The 21,551-nt window shown below is 34.1% G+C and overlaps 2 protein-coding genes across 3 annotated transcripts in view; one reads left to right on the forward strand and one right to left on the reverse strand.

Annotated features, from left to right (window-relative positions):
• The window catches only part of LOC125812189 (mitochondrial thiamine diphosphate carrier 2-like), a 252,341-nt gene extending 236,629 nt beyond the window's left edge, over positions 1–15,712 (forward strand). For both annotated transcript variants that reach the window (XM_049491710.1, XM_049491711.1), the window contains exons 2-8: positions 9,400–9,546; positions 10,480–10,602; positions 11,611–11,722; positions 11,988–12,115; positions 13,000–13,152; positions 14,029–14,172; positions 15,080–15,712. In XM_049491710.1, coding sequence (XP_049347667.1) covers positions 9,430–9,546; positions 10,480–10,602; positions 11,611–11,722; positions 11,988–12,115; positions 13,000–13,152; positions 14,029–14,172; positions 15,080–15,298 — 996 coding nt within the window. In that variant the 5' untranslated portion in view covers positions 9,400–9,429 and the 3' untranslated portion in view covers positions 15,299–15,712. The remainder of the gene's footprint in view (positions 1–9,399; positions 9,547–10,479; positions 10,603–11,610; positions 11,723–11,987; positions 12,116–12,999; positions 13,153–14,028; positions 14,173–15,079) is intronic.
• Positions 15,713–16,808: 1,096 nt separating this feature from the next.
• Positions 16,809–21,043, reverse strand: LOC125812200 (uncharacterized). The gene is made up of 3 exons (XM_049491725.1): positions 20,741–21,043; positions 18,214–18,338; positions 16,809–17,300 (listed from the first exon to the last, which is right to left on the reverse strand). The coding sequence occupies exons 1-3, from the start codon at positions 20,880–20,882 to the stop codon at positions 17,019–17,021; spliced, it is 549 nt and encodes a 182-aa protein (XP_049347682.1). The 5' UTR covers positions 20,883–21,043; the 3' UTR covers positions 16,809–17,018.
• Between the last annotated feature and the right edge of the window lie 508 nt (positions 21,044–21,551).

Consider the following 21,551-nt stretch of genomic DNA (forward strand, 5'->3'; position numbering starts at 1 on the left):
GGAAGTGTCATATCTTGTTCTTGTGTGGTATTATTGTGAATTGAGGCCATGAAGGGCATTACATGAGTGTTATTGTATTGTTATATTATTATATATGAATGAGGCTATATGTAAAGTCCTATATGAAGCTATATGTAAAGTTTTATGTGAAGCTATATGTGTGAAGGTATGATGTGAATGAGTTTATGTGATCTTGTGATGATCCTATGTAAAGTGGATAGCATTGTGATTTAAAGTATGATTTTTTCTCATGATGTATATATGAAAAGATGTTGGATTATGAAGTATCCTTAAATGAAAATGTTGTGACTTGGTTGGTAGACTAAAGTGTCCCTCATTGTTACTTAAAGTCTTGAATGCATGAATGTGTGAAGTGGGCTAGAACTAAGAAATGGTGCCCTTTCTATAAATGCTAAAAGAGGAATTCTGGGCCAAGACTTGAATCGGCAAAACTAAGAAATGGTGCATTTTCATAAGTCTAGCTTTCCTAAGTAAATGTATAACCTTGAAGGATGGGCCTTAGGGCGAAGTTCCCTTCTTGAGTGAGATGATAGACTTAGAGATGGATGGAGCCGGAACGGCATGAAAATCCTTATCTAAGAAAGTCAAATGAGTTATCCTTATGAACCTTGATTGGCCATGACTTAGAGATGGGGCCTTTCTTGGGAAGAGGTACTATGAGTTGGTTGAACTAGAAAAGGAACCCTCTCTAAGTACATATGTGATTGAATACTCTATGGGAAACAAGGCTAGCACCGAGTGGATGTGGTTAGGAAGGTGGCCTAGTTGACTATGAGATTAGGCACAATGAACTTCCTTGTACATCCCCTAAACCATGTGCCTACATGGGTTGCTTACTAGTTCTACCTTTGGCAAGTAGAACAACTTCTACGGAGTAGGATAGACTCCGGATTCCATGCCTAGCTAGTATGGTCTATGTCGGTTATGCCTATTCCCATCATGTGGGATGTGCACTCTAGTTATTGGATAGGTTCTACAACGTGTAGGTAGTAGTATGAGATGCTATCTACACATGACACGAGTAGACTTTGAAAATACTACAGTGAGTTCCCTAAGTCTAACGACTATTATGTGAAAGTCCCCTTACGTGCTTGAATGTCTCCTAAATGGTTTCTTAAAGAATGTTGGTCTATTGATGTTATGTTATAAAGGAAATGTCCTTATCTAAGGTAATCTTGAGGAACACTTAAGTGTGCTTGAAGAGGTTGTATGGGCGGCCACTTCTTGTCTCACTCAAGTGTGTCTTAAGGTTATATTAGGTAGAGGTCCTACGGTAATGAAATGACGTGTGTTCTTTTAAAGTTAAGCATGGGTTGTATATGAATATATGTTGAGTACGTATATGGTTGGCTATGGTTTTATATGTGAACATTGACTTGTATTATGTCTCTTATACTTGTGAAGTGAAGGTTTTATCAAAATAATATGAAAGTATTTATTCCTTGTAAATGTCCGTTTTGGCATGTTTTTGCATGGTCATCATACTTAGTACTTAATTGTGCTAATTCCATATTTCTCTATTTTCTACAAGTGTAGGTTCCGGCAAGTGAGCGGGTTTTGTAGTAAACTTGGGATTGGAAGTTCTTCCTAGATTTTGTGGTATGTCCTCATATGTCGAGGGCAAGACTTTTCTGTTCTAGTTTTATGATAAGATTTTTGTAATAGATTTAATAGACTTCTTTTGATTGTAAAGGGCTGTGTCCCTAGTATGTTTTCACGTTTATGTCTAAGATGGCTAAGAGACTTAGTATTCCGCTTGTGTACTTTTGAATGATGTTTTTAAAAGTGACCTTTGAGTCTTATGGGATTTTATTTAAAGAGTTTTTAATTCCGCACTATTTTACATATCTAATGTGATGAATGCTAAGGGCTTGTATGAGACCTCCGAGAGGTCGAATACGCATGTTACGACTTGGGGGTGCTCTCGGGTCGTGACAGTTTCTTAGCCCCTTTTTCGTGTATATCATCCCATATACCGACTATATGCAGTTTGCTTTGACACCTCCAACATGTATCTTTGTTTCAGGTCACATATTTGCTATATTGAACTTGTATATCAATGTATAATGATGTATATAGTATGTATACAACCTATTTCTTGGGCTTTAGAATTAATTTCCAGCAGTATGTTGGGTCTCTGGGGCCTGCAATAGCTTCCGAATATGTAGGGGGCTGACTCGAGAAATAGGGACGGCAAAGATCGAGCTTTTATGGCTCAACTTAAATGTGCAAGGTAAATAAGTCCATCATGGACTTAGGAGGGGTTTATGCGACAAAGAAAGGAGCCAAATTAGTATGTGAAATAAGTAAACAATTAGGACATAACTTAATTAGAATGAAAGCAACTTAAATATTTTTTGAGCTAAAAATGTCACCCAAGTCACTATGAGACCAAATTGAAACCCAAATGTCATAAATTTCAATACAAGATAGGAGGCTTACAAAATTAATAGTAAACTAATGAGAAATCATACACAAGGAAATTCAAAGGGGGGGGGCATGTGCTTGTGTACATACGTGAAAATAAAACCTATGAGCAATAACTAACACAACCCAAAAAATGCATAAAGAAACATGTTGCACATTTGACTAAAATCACCTCATCTAATAAACCACACTAGACATATCCATGGGAACTTTTAAACTACTAGCTCTGTTATACCAAAGGAACAAAAATTTGAAGCAGTAGCCAACTAACTCATTATAAGCAAAGGAAAAAAGTAACTACAAACAAATAACTAAAATGGGCAATATAAGCAAACATGTTAAATAATGGCGTAATATAAAACAATATCCACAGCACTGTTGAACATTAACACTCAAGTAAAACTAAGGCAAACAACAAGTTAAAAACTTGGAATGGATATTTTCAGATTTTTAGACAAAGATGGTGAGGACTATTCTCTGAAAAATAAGAGTAACCTTAGTTAAATTGTCACATTACAATGGTAGAGTTACAAGCATCCCGCCATGAGCTGAAATCCAAAGAGACATATACCACCCAAGCTAATCGAAAACAGAGGCTAGATATATCTACTATGCGAATTCAAACTAGTATTAACAAGAAAACCTTCACAATAGAACAAACACCAAGGCAAACGGCCAAGAATATGGTCACATTCTCGTCACACTAATAAAAGCTAAAATCGAACAGTGAATGATCCAAAACGACCCAACCAATACACTCATAGTTGAGACCAAATGAGTTTTAAGCCATTTCGAGCAACACCAAGTAGCGAATCAACTAGCTTCATAGATATAAAGCCAAACTAATGAATATCTCGACCAACATATAATACTAACGTGACTTCATCGATGCCTGAATCATGTTATGCTTACTGCTAAACAATTCACAGGAAAACGGTACTAAAGCAAAGACTTAAAGCGAAGGAACCAAACGTTCTTAATAACAAACTCCATACTAAGTATCGAACACATAGCACACCGTATCGAAAACAGGACGTAAGAGAAGGCAAAGTTACCTTCTTTGAGGCAGCAAAATGAGAACAAACGAGCCAAAGAGAGCAAATCTTCTTACACCGGTTTAGACTCGAACAATAGACAAGGAAATTTGAACCAACCTTTGATCAAAGCTTTTCTTGGAACTTAGAATTAGAAAATCGTTTTGAAATTTCTTAAGTGTAAAACGACTATTGCCAAACAAAAAAAAAACTTCTATGCTCGCCCCCCCAAACAGTGATCAAAAGAGCTGAATATATAGATGGAAATTAGGGGGAAATTGGGTGAAATTTCCCATTTCAAATTCAAATTTCTTGCTCCTTTTCAAGGCCAACAGGGAGCAACTGGGTTTGGTATGAAATTTTCTCCCAAAATCCCAGAAAATCCGAGGCAGCAGGGCTGCTGCGTACAACTGTTGTTGACATTTTGGACTGCTGCTGCTATTGTTGAAATTAGAAGGGAAAGAGGGGATGGGGCCGGTTTGGTGTATACTGTTGTTGTTATTATTTTATTAGAATGGGTCGGTTGGTATAGGTATGTATTGTATTGTTAATGTTTGCTAAAAATTGGTTAATGGCCCAACTTCTTGGTCCCTTTAAATGGGTTAGGGATAGAATTAGATTGGTTAGATTTCGGAGTTTAAGTAATAGCCAAATTTAATTAAATTAACAAATTCAGCTAAAACCTAAATAAGACTAATTAATGTTAATTAATTAACGAGCTTCTTAATTATAACGAAACAAATAATTAATTCAATTATAAAACTAATTAACTCAAACTATAAACCTAACTTATATATTAACTCATGGATTAAATTAAAATATTTAAGTAAGAAATAAAATCTTTTTGAGACGATTTTCAAATATTCATAAAGTATACCAACTATATACTTAATTATGTAAAACATGTATATTATTCAAAAATTATAAAAAGGCGACAAAACATTTAAAAATAACTTGCAAATTGTTATTATTATTATTATTATTATTTTGAACATTTCTAAAACTAATTATTTTAAATCGCTTGAAATTGAAGAAGCTCAATGATTAATTTATATTGTGGAGGGTCAAAATTGGGTGTCAACAAAGAGGATATTGAGATGGGAGCTCTCCCGTAGCTTGAGGTTGGGTATTTAGTAGCAATCTCCTTATCACATACCTATGTGTCATCATAGGATGATTGTCTTAGATAGACATTAGCTAGTGTATCCACTTTAGCTCAGATTTATGGTCCTTACCTTGGCAAGTAGGACACTCCTCTTCGGTGTGGGGTAGACACTGGATTCCATGTTATAACTCGCATGGTCTATATGTCGGTTAACGGTAAACTTCCCACAAAACTAAGTAAATTTCTAATGTTTTATAAAGCCTCCTTTATGAATTAAAGATGCATTGACCATGTTCATGCTTTATGAATCTTCTTAAATGATTTTACTATGTTTTAACTTGGTCATGCATTTCATGTTTTCGATTATGTCCCTTTATGATCATGTCTCATGTTTTATTGCATTCCCCTCATACTTAGTACATTTCATGTACTAATGCATACTTGTTCCTGCATTGTTTCACTAATGTAGGGCTTGACGATTCTTATCCTTCCGTTCGTGGCTAGTTGATTGCATTAGAGATTTGAAGATCTGGTGAGTCCTCATACTTTTCAAGGACAATGTCACTTTTATAGCTTTTTTTGTCATTTCAATTTCAGAACTTGTATGTGATGTATGAGTTACTTCCCAATCACTTTCCTTATGATGTATTAGATGATTGAGACAAATGTTAGACTTCCACTTTGTTTGAAAAACTCTTTTATATGAAGTACTATTTTTTGAACTCTTTAAATTCTATTATATGATGTATGTCAAGTGGCTTGTGTAGGGCATCTCGGGGTCTTATACACCATGTCATTTTAGGGTGTACTTTTGGATCGTGACAAGAGATTTATTTATTTGTTTAATCTTCTAATTATAACTAAAGTAATATGAGTAAATGAGAATGAAATCATAGGAGTTGTTCACAAAGTTATTAGAGCTTAGGACTATGACACTTGCGTAATTACATCATATTTATTTATTTATTATTGCTAAGCTTATTTAACTCCTGTTTATTCCTAGCTTTATTTTCTCAGATTTCACTAGGAACTATCTGTTCATCTTATGGATCGCGAAACCACAAAATAGTACGTCTTCCTCCTTCGACAATCGAATCAACTGTTGGATAATCACCACTAATCTGCCATTGTCGTCAATAAATAATTTTTTTACTGGATAAAAAGATGACTAACAATGATCATTTTTCTCTTCATTTTTTCTTTTATTATCTTTTGATCATCTTCATTAAAACAAATCAAACGTTGATGGTGACAAACTCACTTTTACCGGAGTGACAAAGAAGACAGGAGAAACAAAAAAACTAAACAGAAAAAAAAAAAGTAAAACAAAAAGAGTAAAAACATATAAAATACTTTTAATATGTAAAAAATATGTTTTTTGTTCATCTCTCTCTCTCTTTCTCACTCTCTTTAATAGAGTGAGCTATATTCACTAGGTCAGGTGGCTAAAAATAATATATTAATATCAATACAAAATTATTCAAAAGAGTCATGTGACTCTCACAAAGTTTAAATGTCTTTTTAATGTTGAGATATATACTATAAACCATATAATATATATTATTAATCATGTGTTTAGATATAATATTTATTACAGAATAATTATTTATTCAATTTTAATAAAAAATTTAATATATGGACATATTCATTTATGTGTCCGTTTACTTATATATAATAGATAATTTAGTGTATCGATTCTTATATATAATATTTTGTTCACAATTTATGGTGGAAATTGGACAAGTTATCGGTATGATTGCAGGACAAGATTAAATATATCTTGATTATAAAAATGATATTGTTTCGACTTCTTGTCCTAGTGCATTTTGTATTTATTAAACGGAATGAATATGGATAGTTGTTTTAGACTTATTGACAAAAACATATTTTCTAAACTATTAAATGTACTTATATTCTCAATCTTGATATAACTATTATGAGTTGTATATATTAATTATCATTTTGATTTATTAAAAGGTGAGGTCCTTAAAAGGATCAATATGTCTGGTAGATTGGATGAAAATAATATATATTGGTGAATAACTAGTTAGTTGATGTAATCTACATCTCATTATAGAGATCAATTATGTACCTTTTTATGATAAACTTCTAAGTTTTCGGGATAAGGCATAAATGAGCCTCTAAACTGTGACCGAAATTCAGCGATACACTTAAACTTAACTAGGTTACTATTACCCCCTAAACGATTTTAAAATGGAACAAATACATCCTAAATGTTGGCGTGGCATAGAGAGTGTGCACACTCTCTTGAAGGCAAGTGAACAACGAAAAAAAATGGATATATATCCTTTTTAATTGGTCTATTATAATTAATTAGTACACAAAATTATTTACATTAAAACTTATATATATTTCATTATTTATATTTCTTTATTTGTAAAATATTTATTTTCATCCCCGCTTAGACTTTTTATATTTTTCGTCTTTTATTATTTTTTTTATCTTCACTTTTAATTATTTTTAAAAATTATGTGGTATTTTGTAATTTTTTTTAAAAGTGTCCTTTAATTTTAATGTTTTAATTTTTATATATTTATTTAAGTTTCTTCACTTATTTTAAAATATTTTTCAAATTTACTTATTTTAAATACAAGATATTTGGAATTAAATTTGAAATCAATCAAAATAAAAGACAAAGAAAATAAAAAGAATAAATAAAATTAATAGGAAAAAAAGAGAAAAAACAACGAATGAAGTTAAAAGAATGATTTTTAAAAAATATAAGACATTGTTTTAAAATAAAAATTACGTGTATTAACTTAGTTTAAATACAAAATAAAGAAAATAAGAAGTATTAAAAAAATATTAAAAAGTTTTTTTAAAAAAAGAATACTCATTTACACATGTTGCGGCGCGTGTTATACACACAACCAACTTTACCTGGTTGAAGGTGCCACGTCAGCATAAAAGATGCACGAAAATTCAAAAAAATTGAGTTCGGGGGGAGGGGGGATAATAGGATCCGAGTTAAGTTAATGTATATAGCTGAAATTTCCCTCATAGTTTAGAAGGTACTTATGTCTTATCCCCAAGTTTTTATGTGAAAACTCGGCCGATGGATTTATGAATTTGACACATGAAATAAGTTAAGCACTACTCTAAAGAATCTTACTCATTAAATTAAATTCATTAGTGATAATTTATTAATTAGTATCTATAATCTTAACATGAGAAATTACATTAGTATTTAATTGAGAATTTCAAAATATAAATGGAAAAGTGCAATTACAAAAATATAGTGGTATAATTTGTAATTTATTATGAAACGAATAATTCAAATTTATTTTTGAAATTATTTTCATAATAGAAGCCAAAAATAATTAATTCTATGGTCCATATAGTGTTCATATTTAGCTAAAACTCAAAATTATATTTTGTTTTAGAAAAAAAAGACATGTTTTTAATTCTAGATTTGGACCCAAAAAAAGGTCTTTATAAGTAGAGTTCTCCTAATCTAAAAAATTAATTATGAGTCTATTCAAGTAAGAAAGTTTCAAGATATCTACTAAGGCCTTTTAAGTTTTTATTTTTTTATTTTTTTGGCCTTTTAAGGTATTTCTGTTATATACTTTAATTGTTATAATTATTCATATATGCAATATGATTTCTGATTATTTTTTTTCTATTGTAAATATGTTTTCCAACAATATATACTTTTCTTGTACTAATTTAGAGAGGCCAACGTGCAAAAGCCACCAATAAGTGTTAGATATTTTCCCTTATTAATTGGTCACCCCAAAAAGTTTTGAAAGGAGAACAAGAAGCCACTTAAAAAAAGGGTAAAGAAGAATAGTCTGTTTCAATCCTTGAATTAGTGCTCTCTTCTATTTATTAAAAAAAATAAAATTGATTACACTTATTCAACCTTTCTTAATTTAATTATGTAATTTTGATCCCTAATATTAACATTCTCAGTAGTTGAGAGAAGTATTGTTCCAAAAATAAATGAGATAAAAATCAAACACATGGTTGCTATGGAAGTTGTGAAAGAAAAGAGAACGTTAATTTAGATAAAAAAATATGTATTTACATTATGATAAATGTCTATTATGTAAGTGTTTTTTTGAGAAATGTTTTTTGATAACCTAATTAAAATAATGCGAGGAGTTAAATAAATAATTTAGAAATGATTTGGCGAATGGAAAAAAAGAGAATATTTGCTTCTCCTCTCATCTCCCTCCTTTTATGTTTGCTTTTCAGGTAAACAGAACCGCCATTAAATTCAACTTTTTAGCCTTTCGCCTCCACAGCCACCAACCCGGGAAATTTCTTCTTCTTCTTCTTCTCCATTCTAAGAAGTTTCCCGGGTCGCTGCTGCCCCGCTCCGTATTGCGCCAAAATCCCTCTTTCAGTTTTGGTGGATTACTGGAGATATATAATATCCAGGGGTCGCAATAATATACTTTGAGCTCTCAAATCTGAAATCTTCAATCATGACTCCTCTCAGGTATTATCTTCCGTCCGTTTTCAATTGAAAAATCCATATATCAAACTACATATTTTGTTTTTATGAGGTTAATTAGTCTCTCAATTAATCCATGCTTGTGGTTTGTTTTAACCCAATTCCTTGCTTCTTTTTCTATGTATAGATCAGTATATTATACTTTTTTTTTTTTTTTTACGTTAGTAGTATTACATACCTGTGGATGTTATACAATATGTAAATTACCTCATATTGCTAATTGTGGTTTCTTTACCTTTGGTGGCTTTTGGGTTTCCACTGGGTATGTTGTTGTTGAATTCCATTTTTTTTAAGTTTCAACTTAAGGGGTGTGTTTTCTTTTGGGTTTGCAGATAGTTGTTGTGGTGGCCTTAGGAGAGATGGAAGAGACGGGGCAGCTTAAAAGAGCTTTTATAGATGCTTCGGCTGGTGCAATTTCTGGTGGTATATCCAGGACTGTAACATCACCTCTTGATGTTATTAAAATCAGATTCCAGGTAAGACATTCTTGTTTATGTTTACTGCATCCAGCCTTATTCGAGGTGTTGTAAACTTGTAATAGTAGTTGTTGTTATTGTTATTGTGGTTAGCATTTATACAAATACTGGTAATAGTATTGCCTGAAAACTTAATCAGATTTATGATCAAGATGATCAGTAGTCATAAAAGGATGAGTCATCTTTCTAACATTGTGATGAATTGGATATTCCCGTCTGCTTTCATTATTAATCATTGTTAAAAGTTTGAAACAGTCGGGGAGGGCACACGGTTATACAATTGGTTTAGCCCATTAGAACTAGTCTTGTAGATTGACCTTTTTTAGGTTCTCTCATTATTGTTATCCTTGTTACCATGGTGATGCTTTGACTTCTCTATAAAAGGCAGTCAGAACTACAGTTTGAGATTATCAAATTTGCAAACTTTAGTTTCATAACATCAGGAATATGTGTGATTGCAGAGATGACCTACTTTTCTCAGACTTGGCCTGATCATTTGTTGAATCTCTAATTTTGGCTGTAGGACGATTTGCGTTCATGTGCAATGAAGAACCCTCAAACATTCCACTAATTAAGCTCAACGCTTACACTTTTACATGTAGAGGCCATAAACAGCGAAACCCTCAATTACTTTATAGAATTCTCGTTTTGTTTCAAAATGATATTCTTCGACGAACTTCCTTCCATAAAAGAGTAGTTGGTATTTGGTCTCTATGGTGCTGAATCCAGCCTTTCTCATTCTTCTTTGACAGTTTTTCTTCGTTGCTTCATTTTCATCAGACCTTATTGGGATAGCCAATAACATAAAAATTGCCTTGATTTTCTGTGTATATCAAGTACAATTGTATATAGAAAGCTCCTTATATATATATATATATATATAAAGAGTACAAAAAGAGCTGATGTTTTTGATATATTCTAATCTTTTTACAGGTTCAACTGGAACCCACTACCCAGTGGGCCTTACTTACAAGAACTGTATGTGGCAATTCCAATTCAAAATACACGGGGATGTTGCAAGCCAGTAGAGACATACTCAGAGAAGAAGGTTTACCGGTATGCTTCCTATCATATTGAGGACTTTGTAGGAATGTAATAATTATTTGATGCATGTGTTAGTCACAGAGTTTTCGAGACTTGGATATATTACTAATTATGCTTTGTCAGCTTTTTTATTTGCACTCAAATAAATTTGTAAATGTACTCTCTTTTGTTGGTTGAAAAATATTTACTCCCTCCGTTTCACAAAGAATGGTCTAGTTTGATTTGGCACGGAGTTTAAGAAAATAAAAGACTTTTGAATCATGTGGTCCTAAATTAAAGTTATGTCAAATGTACAAAATTGTCCTTTAATTCTGTGACCTTAAACATGCCACGTGGAAAGCTGAAATTAAAATGTTACCAAAAAAAAGAAAGAGGTCATTCTTTTTTAAACAGACTAAAAATGAAAGGAGATCAGTCTTTTTGAAACGGAGGGAGTAGTTTTTAAAAATTAAGGCATGCACTCTATGACTTCTTGTTGTCAAAATTCCTTTTCACAGCTTTATCCTTAATTTACTTTTTTTTTGACAAAAAAATCTTTATCCTTAATTTACTATACATGTTGTTTCTTGTCATTTTTCTACTCAGTTGATGAAAACTTTTTGAGGTGTTATCAAATCCCGGTACGAGCAATGGTGGGGGGTTTGTGTAATTGTTGATTTCAAGCTTGTGGCTCCTTCCTTGCAAAATAATTCTCTCTCCAATTGATGAACGTTATAGCAAACTCACACTAAATTACCCAAAAAAGGCCCGCTAATGGGGTTACTGATTCTGTTCAGTCCACGTTCTATATTTATTGTGTTAATCTATTTGTGCCTCAGAAGATAATTAAAGTTTGATATTTCTGTGTTCAACAATTTTGTCCTTCTTCTCTTCACATATTTAAGTTTTACTTGTTTGTATATGGGGATCAGCGCAAGAGATGTTTCTACTTATTAGTTTTAATGATTTTGATGAATGGTATCTTTTGAAATTCTGCACAGTTTTCTCAAATTTACTCTGTTTCCCTTGCTCACATGACAGGGATTTTGGCGGGGTAACGTCCCTGCTTTACTGATGGTTATGCCATACACTGCAATACAATTTGCGGTGTTGCACAAGTTGAAAACTTTTGCTAGTGGCTCTTCAAAGTCAGGTCTGTACAGTAGTCTGACCTACTCGAGTAGATTAATTAGGTTTTATATATAGTTCACCCCTTTTCTCCTCTGTCACAAGTTGTATAGCTTTTACACCATGTGTGCTTTTATAATCTCACTGCATAAAGAAGTTTTATCTAGTCTAAGTTCAGTATGGGAATTTGATTTACATATTTAGCTGTTCAAAGATGTCTTTAAGTAAGCTATTTTGTGCTTCCCTCAAGTAAGCGTCACTATCTGATGGCATTCTTTTCTATGATGCAGAGGATCACGTTAACTTGAGCCCTTATCTTTCTTACATCAGTGGAGCATTAGCAGGCTGTGCAGCTACTGTTGGTTCTTATCCATTTGATCTTTTGAGAACCATTTTAGCTTCTCAAGGAGAGCCAAAGGTACGCATCACTTGTGATATGTGACTATAGTATAACCTTTGTTGCATGTAATACAAACTGTGCTCATACATGTGGGAACCAAGTCTCTTGCAATGCAAATCATGTTTGTATTGGGTAAATTTGACAAACTTATTTCTATAAGAAAGGGATAAGATTGGCGAATTCATCTTCACCTCTAATTACATGCAGTGTTTTCACTCAAATTACAGATTAGACGTAGACACGTAGTGGATTGATTGAACCAGGTCTCTTGCAATGCAAATCATGTTGTATTGGGTAAATTTTACAAACTTATCTCTATAAGAAAGGGATAAGATTGGCAAATTCACCTTCACCTCTAATTACATGCAGTGTTTTCACTCAAATTACAGATAGACGTAATGTAGTGGATTGATTGATTGATCACTGTCATGTCAAATAAACAATCGAATAAGAATATAGTCTTGGATGGACAGTGTCGATTGTGGTCCTCGGTTGTCAAGTCATGCATGTGGGAGAAAATACACAAACTTACTGTCCATCTGAATGCTTTTGACATCATTATGTGAATACATTGATATTGGACACTTGAATTTGCAGAATCCATTTTGCAATACTGCTTAATTTGATGTAAAAGAATGCAATGTCATTGTCTTCATTGTTTCCCCATAGACTTATTTTAGTGATTACAATTAATCACGATGTTCATCCTACTTGATGCAAGTATTGAGTTTGCACGTAATGATCAGAAATTCAAGTTTAGTGGGTTTTTTTACGGATGAAAAAGTCAAGTGAGATATAAGTATTAACACTTCAAATTTTGTTGTTTTACTATTTTGTATGCTATTTCTCTGCAGTCATGTTAACTAGGTTTCATGGGACTTATGTGGTATGCGAACTAACAGGTTTATCCAAACATGAGGGCTGCATCTGTTGATATATTCAGAACTCGTGGCATTCGAGGACTGTATTCTGGATTGACACCTACTCTTGTTGAGATTGTTCCTTATGCTGGTTTGCAATTTGGGACTTATGATACATTCAAACGCTGGATGATGGTAAAGGCTTACCCTTTCATAGAGTCTCTCACTTGCAATGTTTGATACTGTTGACACTTGTTCGAGGATAATGTACTGAATTGGATTTTTGACTTGGGATAATATTTGCAGATGAGACAACTTTAAAGGAAACACTTCTAAATTCATAGACGACATTTATGCATAAGCTGTTAAATTATGTGAGATGCTTTTACCTGTAATACTAAATACACAAAAAGGTACTCCATATATCCTAAAGATTTGATGTCCAAAAGGCTAGGCTTAGGTCAAAGATACTTAATGTTAGATTTATTTAAGAAGTGTTGAAATAGAAGAAACAATGATGTACATGGGAAGAATTATGAAGTACAAGTTTTATGATTTTCTAAACGTGCATAAATTTATCTAAAATTACATTTTTCTGAAATCCAAGTACTTTTCAGAGTCAACTAACAAGTTTTGGGTCAGAGAGAGTGGTTTATGCATTTGTAGACACCAATGGGAATGCCATCAATGTTATTAGATGAAGCCAATTCCCTTCTGTGGAAGTCCTGTCCCTGAATCATTCTGAGGATTAGAGTGACTGATTTTATTTAACCACTGTGTTCTTGAATTATTTTAGCTTGATAAGAATTTTAAACCACCCTAGCAGTTTGTGCATTTTACACTGGTTTATTTTTCTTGAAAAATCTGACCCTCTAAATTCGCAGCACTATTCTGGAGATTGCTGAGACATGTATTTATGTGTCAGTAGTTCACACATACACTTACAGTTTCATTTGATTATTAACTTATTTGTTGTACAGTGAGAATATGCTTTTGCCACCACTTTTAGCTTAAGTTAAATGTAGCAAGTGTTCTCAATTTGGTCTCTCACAATTGGATTTATGTTTGTAGGCCTGGAATCATCTTAGATCTTCTAATGCTATCCATGGTGATGAGCAAGTGTCAAGCTTCCAGCTTTTCATCTGCGGTTTAGCTGCTGGGACATGTGCGAAAGCTGTCTGTCATCCTCTTGATGTTGTCAAGAAGAGGTTCCAGGTAGATTTCGCTTTCAGTTGATTCTCTATCTTTGGTTTAGTCCGAAATACAAATAAAGTGAAGCTTATTAATATTTTAAGAACAGCCTGTGTTTTTATCCCTAATTGGGCTTCCAAGTGCTCTTTTTGATTTAAAACAAATTCAGGAAATGCCTTGTTTTCTCTTTAAAAGACAAACAATAGTTATCTTGTTCTCCAGGTCCAATTTTTGGTTTTCGGGGGGGGGGGGGGGGGGGCGCAAAACCATTTTCTATTTTCTTAATTGTTCTTTTTGTTTAAAGATTTTCAACTATCCCCAAATATGGTTTGGGGCAAAAACATCTTTTATTGGTTCAATAACACACATTGTTCCCCAAAATCCAATGAAATCTGTTTCAAGTCCAAACGTCTGTCTGAACTGTGTTTTGAATTTGGAAACCAGGAAAAGGTCCAGTTTCTCCATATTCCTTCTTCTTCGAGTGCCTAAAAGTTAGAATTATTTCTATAAACGTGTTCCCGATATGTGTCTTTAGCGATGTCTGGATTTGGAACCTCCAGACTTCATATGCAATACAAACCTCCTCCTCCTGCTTCTTTTTTCTTCATCTCCAATCAATTTTCTCCTTTGGTATTAGTTTTCAAAATTTGACCTGCTATCTCACTATTTCTACACTCATATAATTAAAAAAATATTTATCATCATTATCCTCTACAACCCATGAGCAATTCTAGATGTGTGCAGTGTAGTGGCAAAAATTGTCATGTTTAACTCAGACCAATTCTTTTATACGTCTTCCTTTATATGTGATCAACTTTCATTTTTTGGTATGCCCCTTGCATTGTTAAAAGGAAAGAGATAACGAAATCATATGCAAGTGGATGTCCATTGTTTGTGACAACAGTTAATGTTGTAACCCTATACCATGCAGATTGAAGGACTACAAAGACATCCAAGGTATGGAGCTCAACTGAAGCCTCACGCCTACAAGAATATGTATGATGGCCTCAGGCGGATCTTGATCGAGGAGGGTTGGGCCGGACTTTACAAAGGGATTGTTCCCTCAGTTATTAAAGCTGCACCTGCAGGTGCTGTGACATTTGTTGCTTACGAGTATACATCAGACTGGTTAGAGTCCAAATTGACTTGAAGCATACATAGCACTTTTTCTTACTTCCTCGTCATTGGTGGTGGCAACTGGAAAGGGCCTCTGATATTTTTGAGCTCGTTTATTTTTTTGTCATTCTTTTTCTCCTTGCATCTTAAGAAGGTCCAAAGGAAGTAAAAAGTCGGGCCATAATTGACACTTGTTGCAAGATGAGGAGTATATAGGTTTTATTCAGTTGAATGACGTCTTTTTTGTCTGTTCAAGAAGACACTGAGCTCCTTTGTTGGCGACCACAATTTCTCATGCCTTGACAATATGAGAGGTTTGTTGGAAGCTCTTGGTGCTTCTTTTTTCTCTTTTGGATCTCCCTTAGATGCTTTTTAACTGATTCACTCTATAAGGCCATCCGTATATAATGCTGGAGCCAATCATTGAGTCAAGTTTGCCTTCGATTAATTTCTTGTTTTAAGGAGGTAGTAAGTTATAAACGGTAATATAGAAGCACAAAATACCAAAAAGGGGTTGGTTGACCAGAGAAGTTTTCATGGCCAACACCCCTCACTTCCGCAAAGAGGGTGGGAGCTCCTGCCTCCTAGGGTTGGGTAAAAAGGTGTAAGGGATGATTTCAGAGAGTTTTCTCACGTTTAACTTCATCAAAGTGATCTACCTCTTTTAAAATCTCCATTCTTCGATCTGTTATTTCGACGAATTGAAAGAACTTTCTAAAAATTGTTGAAAAAATCAACTTCTATCGTTACTTGGTATATCATGATCCATTTTAGGTAAATCTTTACCATACTTGCATATTACCTACATATATTTTTTTCCAATTGAACCATGGAAGATATTTTAGAGATAAGATTTCAGAATTGAATTTCGAATATGAGATGTGGTTAATTAACTAATATGAGTATCAAATAAAGAGGAATTCGAGAACAGATATGTGTAACCAAGTTCAAATTTAAGAATTAAAACATTAATGAAACAAGAAGATGAGAATTGATAATCTTAATTGCTAGTCGCTAGGCCGATTCCAGGTGATATCCGATTTCTTAAATTCAATTTCCGCCGTCTCAAAACTTAATTAATCTTTGAGAGTTAAATTTCTAACTAAGATACTTTCAAGAGATAAATGGAACCAACGGATTTGTAAATTTTAGTGAACATGGAAAATATTTTATCCTAAAACAAATGAAATCTTTACAAAGTTAATTGAATAAAATTATATTACAGAAGGCAAATTAATCGTATTATATAATTTTTATATAATAATAAATAGGTAAAGAGAATTCTTACGAAAAATTAAAATAAGAAACACAAGTGTAATTTCGTAGACCACAAAGGGGCTACTCTGATAAAGCTAGACCTGAAGGGAACTCTATGAAATTATCCCAAAAAATAAATGAGATACTTGCAAAATCAAGGAATCATCAAGTCAGGTTGTCTGTAGAATTAAGCAAAGGGCAGTTCAGTGCACTAAAGCTCCCGCTATGTGCTGGATCCCGGAAGGGCCCGACAACAAGGACCTATTGTAAGCTTCTCGAATATGAAAGAAAAAAAAAGGTTCTCTTCTAGTGCAACAAACATCATTAGGATCAGTTTAGTGTATTCATTTTCTCTCCAGGACCATGATGATAGGTCATTATTACAACAGACCAACTTACAGCTGCAAAATTGATGCATAAAGGGAATCACCTCAGGGCAAGTGTGAACTCACTCATTTCTTTGAGATATCAATGACTATAAAATATGATACACACACTTATGTGTTCCTCATTTTACTAGTGTCTTCCGGAGGCAAAGATACGAACTGCAGAATCATCTGAATCTGGGCAGCATCAACTCGAAACCGCTCAGAAATTTCATTGATATCCATAGGTCCTTTATGATCATCGGATCTGCCTTGATGCAGTAGTATAATTTCTTTTATCTGTGCCACATTCAGCGTACCTGTAGGAGTAGGCCTTTCCTCATATCTGCTAGACTGTGAAGTTATATTCCTTAGCTTAGGCAAGGGTCTATCAGACCTCTCCACCACTGTTGCCTGTCACAGTAGGCATGAGTTAACAACTAATTATTCCTGATACATATGTTCTTGTACCTGTTACTACATCCGAATCTACGTCAACTGAAACATTTAATCAGACAGCACAATTTAGTGCTGGATAACTTAAGATCTCTATTTTATTTGCACCCAAGAGGGAGCCCCATTGTTGAGATTAAACCTACTATGAAGGGAAGAATATCCGACAGGCGATAAGAACGGTTTAACTACAACATATGACATTATTTTCTCAGAAGCTTGACCGTCATCAGAAGAGTCACAGATAGGAGCATGAAGTGCACAGACATGGTGATCATACATCAGTTTAAGGCTCAAACAACTTAAGACTCAAAAAGATTTCTATAGGATTGCCAAGTTTCAACAGATTAGTGCAAGCTGAATTCTCGAGGCCTGGAATATATCATGTGATTATTTCATTGCCTCGTGCTTTCCGTCCCCCCATAAAGGAAAAAGAATTGATATGAGTTAAGTACTAATTAAAACTCCTGACTTGCACATTTCACACTACTCCTTACTTGCACATAAAGATGTGATATGAGGAAAGGAGTTCAAAAAAAGAAGAAGAGAAATTTCATGCAAGTGTTTACAACTTCTAGATATATATAGAGGGGCTGTATGTAGGGTGGGGTGAGGGAATCATCCGGACCAAATTTAGTTAAACCAGGACAGTAAGATGGCACAAGAAATTCAGAATATACTTCCTTCAAGGGAAGACAACATTGGCCCCTCTAAATCACTCTCATACCTTCCTCTTTTAAAGAAGGTGAAGCTTTACGCAGAAGTTGAAATAGAGTTTGACTAATTTAAGAAATAATCTATGAGTGTCTCAAAAGTTGCAGAGTCCATGGCGCACACGTCCAATCAGAAAGTTATGCAAACAAATGAAACTCACCTCACCCATCTCTAGCTTTCCACCAGGCTTGGCTTGAATTCTACCAACCATTTGACTAAGCATTGCATCGAACTTGGGATCTTTCTCTTCCACAGTGTTTTTAACAGCAACCTTTGGGCTGCTCTCTAAAGAAGCAAAACCAAATAGTCACTTATCATGTAAGTATTTATGAAGTTCTACAAACACTCTTGCAATGGAAATATTGAAGCAAGTTGTTTTCCTGGGCAGATAGAAAAATAAACAAGCGAAAGGCATTAACCGTTCTTGCAGCAAAAAAGACACCTAAATGGATGACATCAATGTTTAATCCAAGACTCCCCCAGTTTGTTGTGCGATGTGATTAGAACTCAGTCTATCTCAAATTTATAGACCCATTTGACTGATGGAGACTCAAATTTGATTTAATTTTGCAATAAGTTGGACTCATATCAATTCATACGTCCGAAATTGTATTTAGATATTTGGGGATATTTGTTCCCATTTCACAAGTACAAACACATACATATTGCAATGCTAACTATAAATGGACAGGATGAAAGATCCATTTTTTGTGGTGGTTTAAAGATCTGTTTCTCAAAACCCAAATGTGGACTTAAGTTGTTCACACAGCTTGCATTGAGAGATTACACAAAAAAAAGCATAAAACTGACATTAATATAGTTCAACTACTCACACAGCAAATCGGTACAATTGACCTGTGCTCCTGAGCACACATGCATACCCAAAGTAGTATTCACCATTCTAGCTACATACCAGTTCTACCTATCCTAACCGAATGCACAGGATTATTAATTTAAACAATCAAGCTCCAATTATCACTGCCCTATGTGAGCCTTGCACATCCGAAACAGGATAAATGCAGAGGTTCGCAATAAGTTTGCAGTCGGATTATGATGAATTATGGCCTAGTGGTCAAGAAGTGGGTGTGAACCTTAGTTTGAATCCCAGCAGACAAAAAAAAACACTAGGTGGAATCTTGGAAGAGTGCAGGCAAGACAGGTTTGGAGGGGCTGATTGAGTTGTTTAATGTCGTTTTTAAAACGGCCAAAATGCTTGAATAATGGAGGTGGAGTATAATGGCTCCATCATACAAGGACAAGGGTGACATTCAGAATTTTAACAACTATAGGGGTATAAAGCTGCTAAGTCACACCATGGAAGTTGAGAGGGTGATGAAGATGAGGGTGAGGAGGAGGGGTGTGTCTATTTTCGAGATCCAGTTTGGATTCATGCCAAGGCATTCAACCACAAAAGCCATTCATCTAGTAAGGAGACCGCTCCCATATCTTTAAAGTACGTACAACTTTGCAATTCTTTAAATTACCTAACAGTGAGTGGCTGAAAGGAAGACAGTAGACAGCCAATAATTGTACGTGTCTTGAGTTCACATAAGACATTTCTAATTTAAAAAGTAGTCCATTTTACAAGCAGAAAAATAGCCCATTTATTATGCTCATACCGAAAAAAAAAAAACGAATTAGAAAAACCAACTGAACCTAACCGAATCGGTTTGGTTTGGCATTTGGTACACACGATTAAATTACTGAACCGAAGAACCGAACACCTACTCCTAATATAAATGACCTCAACCATTTTGGTATAGATGCATAGTCAACTGATTTGATGGATAATGATGCACTAGTTATGTTCTTGAGAAAATTACAACTGAATCAACAAGTGAGAATAAGAGTTTAAGAACATTGGCTTCTTTAATGATAAAACATTTCCTCCTGCTACTTCCATATTCTTTCAATGTCATATTCACCTTCAAAATGGCAGTTTGATTCAATACATGTGATTAACAATGCATGCAACAAACTCAGCTTTTGCAGATTCCCTTCTAATGGAAACTAAAGAAGAGGGACAACCAACCACACATTGATTATTCCAAAATTTCCTTTATATGGTAGTGTTTCATGAACTTGCAGTATGTTGAAGGCAAGCGTAAAACTACTAAATTTATGATTACGAGATGAACCGGTGCAAATGAAACAAAAATGATAGTGAAGACTTATATAGCCAACCCGAACTAACTTGGAACTGTTTGTATTTGTACTTGAGGTTATAGTAGTGAAATTTGATTAACAAGCTTACACCATACTGTCCCCCAATTAGTCACCGTGGTGTCCGAACCCCGAGCACTCACCTCAATTAATTCCACGGATAGCTACTACCTCCCACCAACACAGATATCGTGTGTAACTCTCTCCATTGGCTTAGATGGAGAGAAATCACCTTGTGTTTTTACCCCCATTGGATTTCGAACCTGAGAACTCATGGTTCCCGCATCATTGAAGCTACGCCACACCTCGGGTGCCATTTTTTGAAAATATTTTTTGCTACGGAAAGTTGAGATTTATACTATAAAATGTAAATTTTATTTGGACAGAGTAAGTAATGTTTGTGTAATGCAAGAAATTCAAACTAACTGCAGCATGAATAAGACCTAAGTTCCTAAATTGCAAAAATATAAGAAATCGAAATAAACGAATTCATATTATAGACTTAGAAACTGCAAAGAGCATACCGGCAACTGGACCAACATTATCGGCAGGAATTTTATTCACCGGCGGGGGTCTCCGGTCGATAGATTTCTTCAGTTGCGATGACGCCGCATCGACAGTAGAACTTCCGATCCTTCCTGTTGCTCGACGAAATGCCTGACCCATTTTACCAAATGATCCCTTTATACACAAATCAATTTATACAACTTTATTTCTTTGAAACCCAATTTTCTTTTATTTCGTAAAAGTTTAATTTTTTAGTTTTATGCAAATTTATTTCTCTGTGAATTGATTGGTATATATAAAAAAAATGGATAGCTAATTGAATGAAGAATTGTTATTATTAGAGAAGTGGATCATTGGAAAAAGAGACTAATAGAAAGGTGAAGGATTTTTAGTTGGGCTGATTGGGATTGCGTTGAATACAATTTCCACGTAGAGGGTTTTACAATGACCACGTAGAGGGGTTTTAAAAGCGGTATTTTGGTTTGTAGGTGTTAGTAACGGGTGGGTTAGGGGGTTATTTGGGCGAATCTTTTTAATATCAGGTGGTTTTACTTTGTGGGGTTAAATTTAGTGTATATTTTGGGTAGATGCATAGGATGATGCCACGTGTCCAACTGTTAGAGCGAAGGACATAAATGATCCACTTTTTGAACGACAAAGACACTAGTGTACAAATAGTATAACGGATGGTATTTATATATCATTTTCGATAGTTCAGGGTATATTTGTCTTTTTTACCTTTTAATTATCATGTATGTTTTTCAAGAATCATTTTAACTAAGTTTTAAAGTTAAATTAATTCAATATTTTAAATTAAAAATTTAGATA

The sequence above is a fragment of the Solanum verrucosum genome, unplaced genomic scaffold (genome assembly GCF_900185275.1).
Source record: "Solanum verrucosum unplaced genomic scaffold, falcon-dt-bn FXZP01000115.1, whole genome shotgun sequence".
In the NCBI taxonomy this organism is placed as follows: Eukaryota; Viridiplantae; Streptophyta; class Magnoliopsida; order Solanales; family Solanaceae; genus Solanum; species Solanum verrucosum.

Bases quoted from the DNA above. Each gene is read 5' to 3' on its own strand.
- LOC125812200 (XM_049491725.1), bottom strand. From the start codon at position 20,882: ATGGGTCAGGCATTTCGTCGAGCAACAGGAAGGATCGGAAGTTCTACT. The intron at 18,339-20,740 runs GTATGCTCTTTG...TTGCTTCTTTAG, and splicing joins TAATGTTGGTCCAGTTGCCG to AGAGCAGCCCAAAGGTTGCT. The intron at 17,301-18,213 runs GTGAGTTTCATT...CTACTGTGACAG, and splicing joins GAAAGCTAGAGATGGGTGAG to GCAACAGTGGTGGAGAGGTC.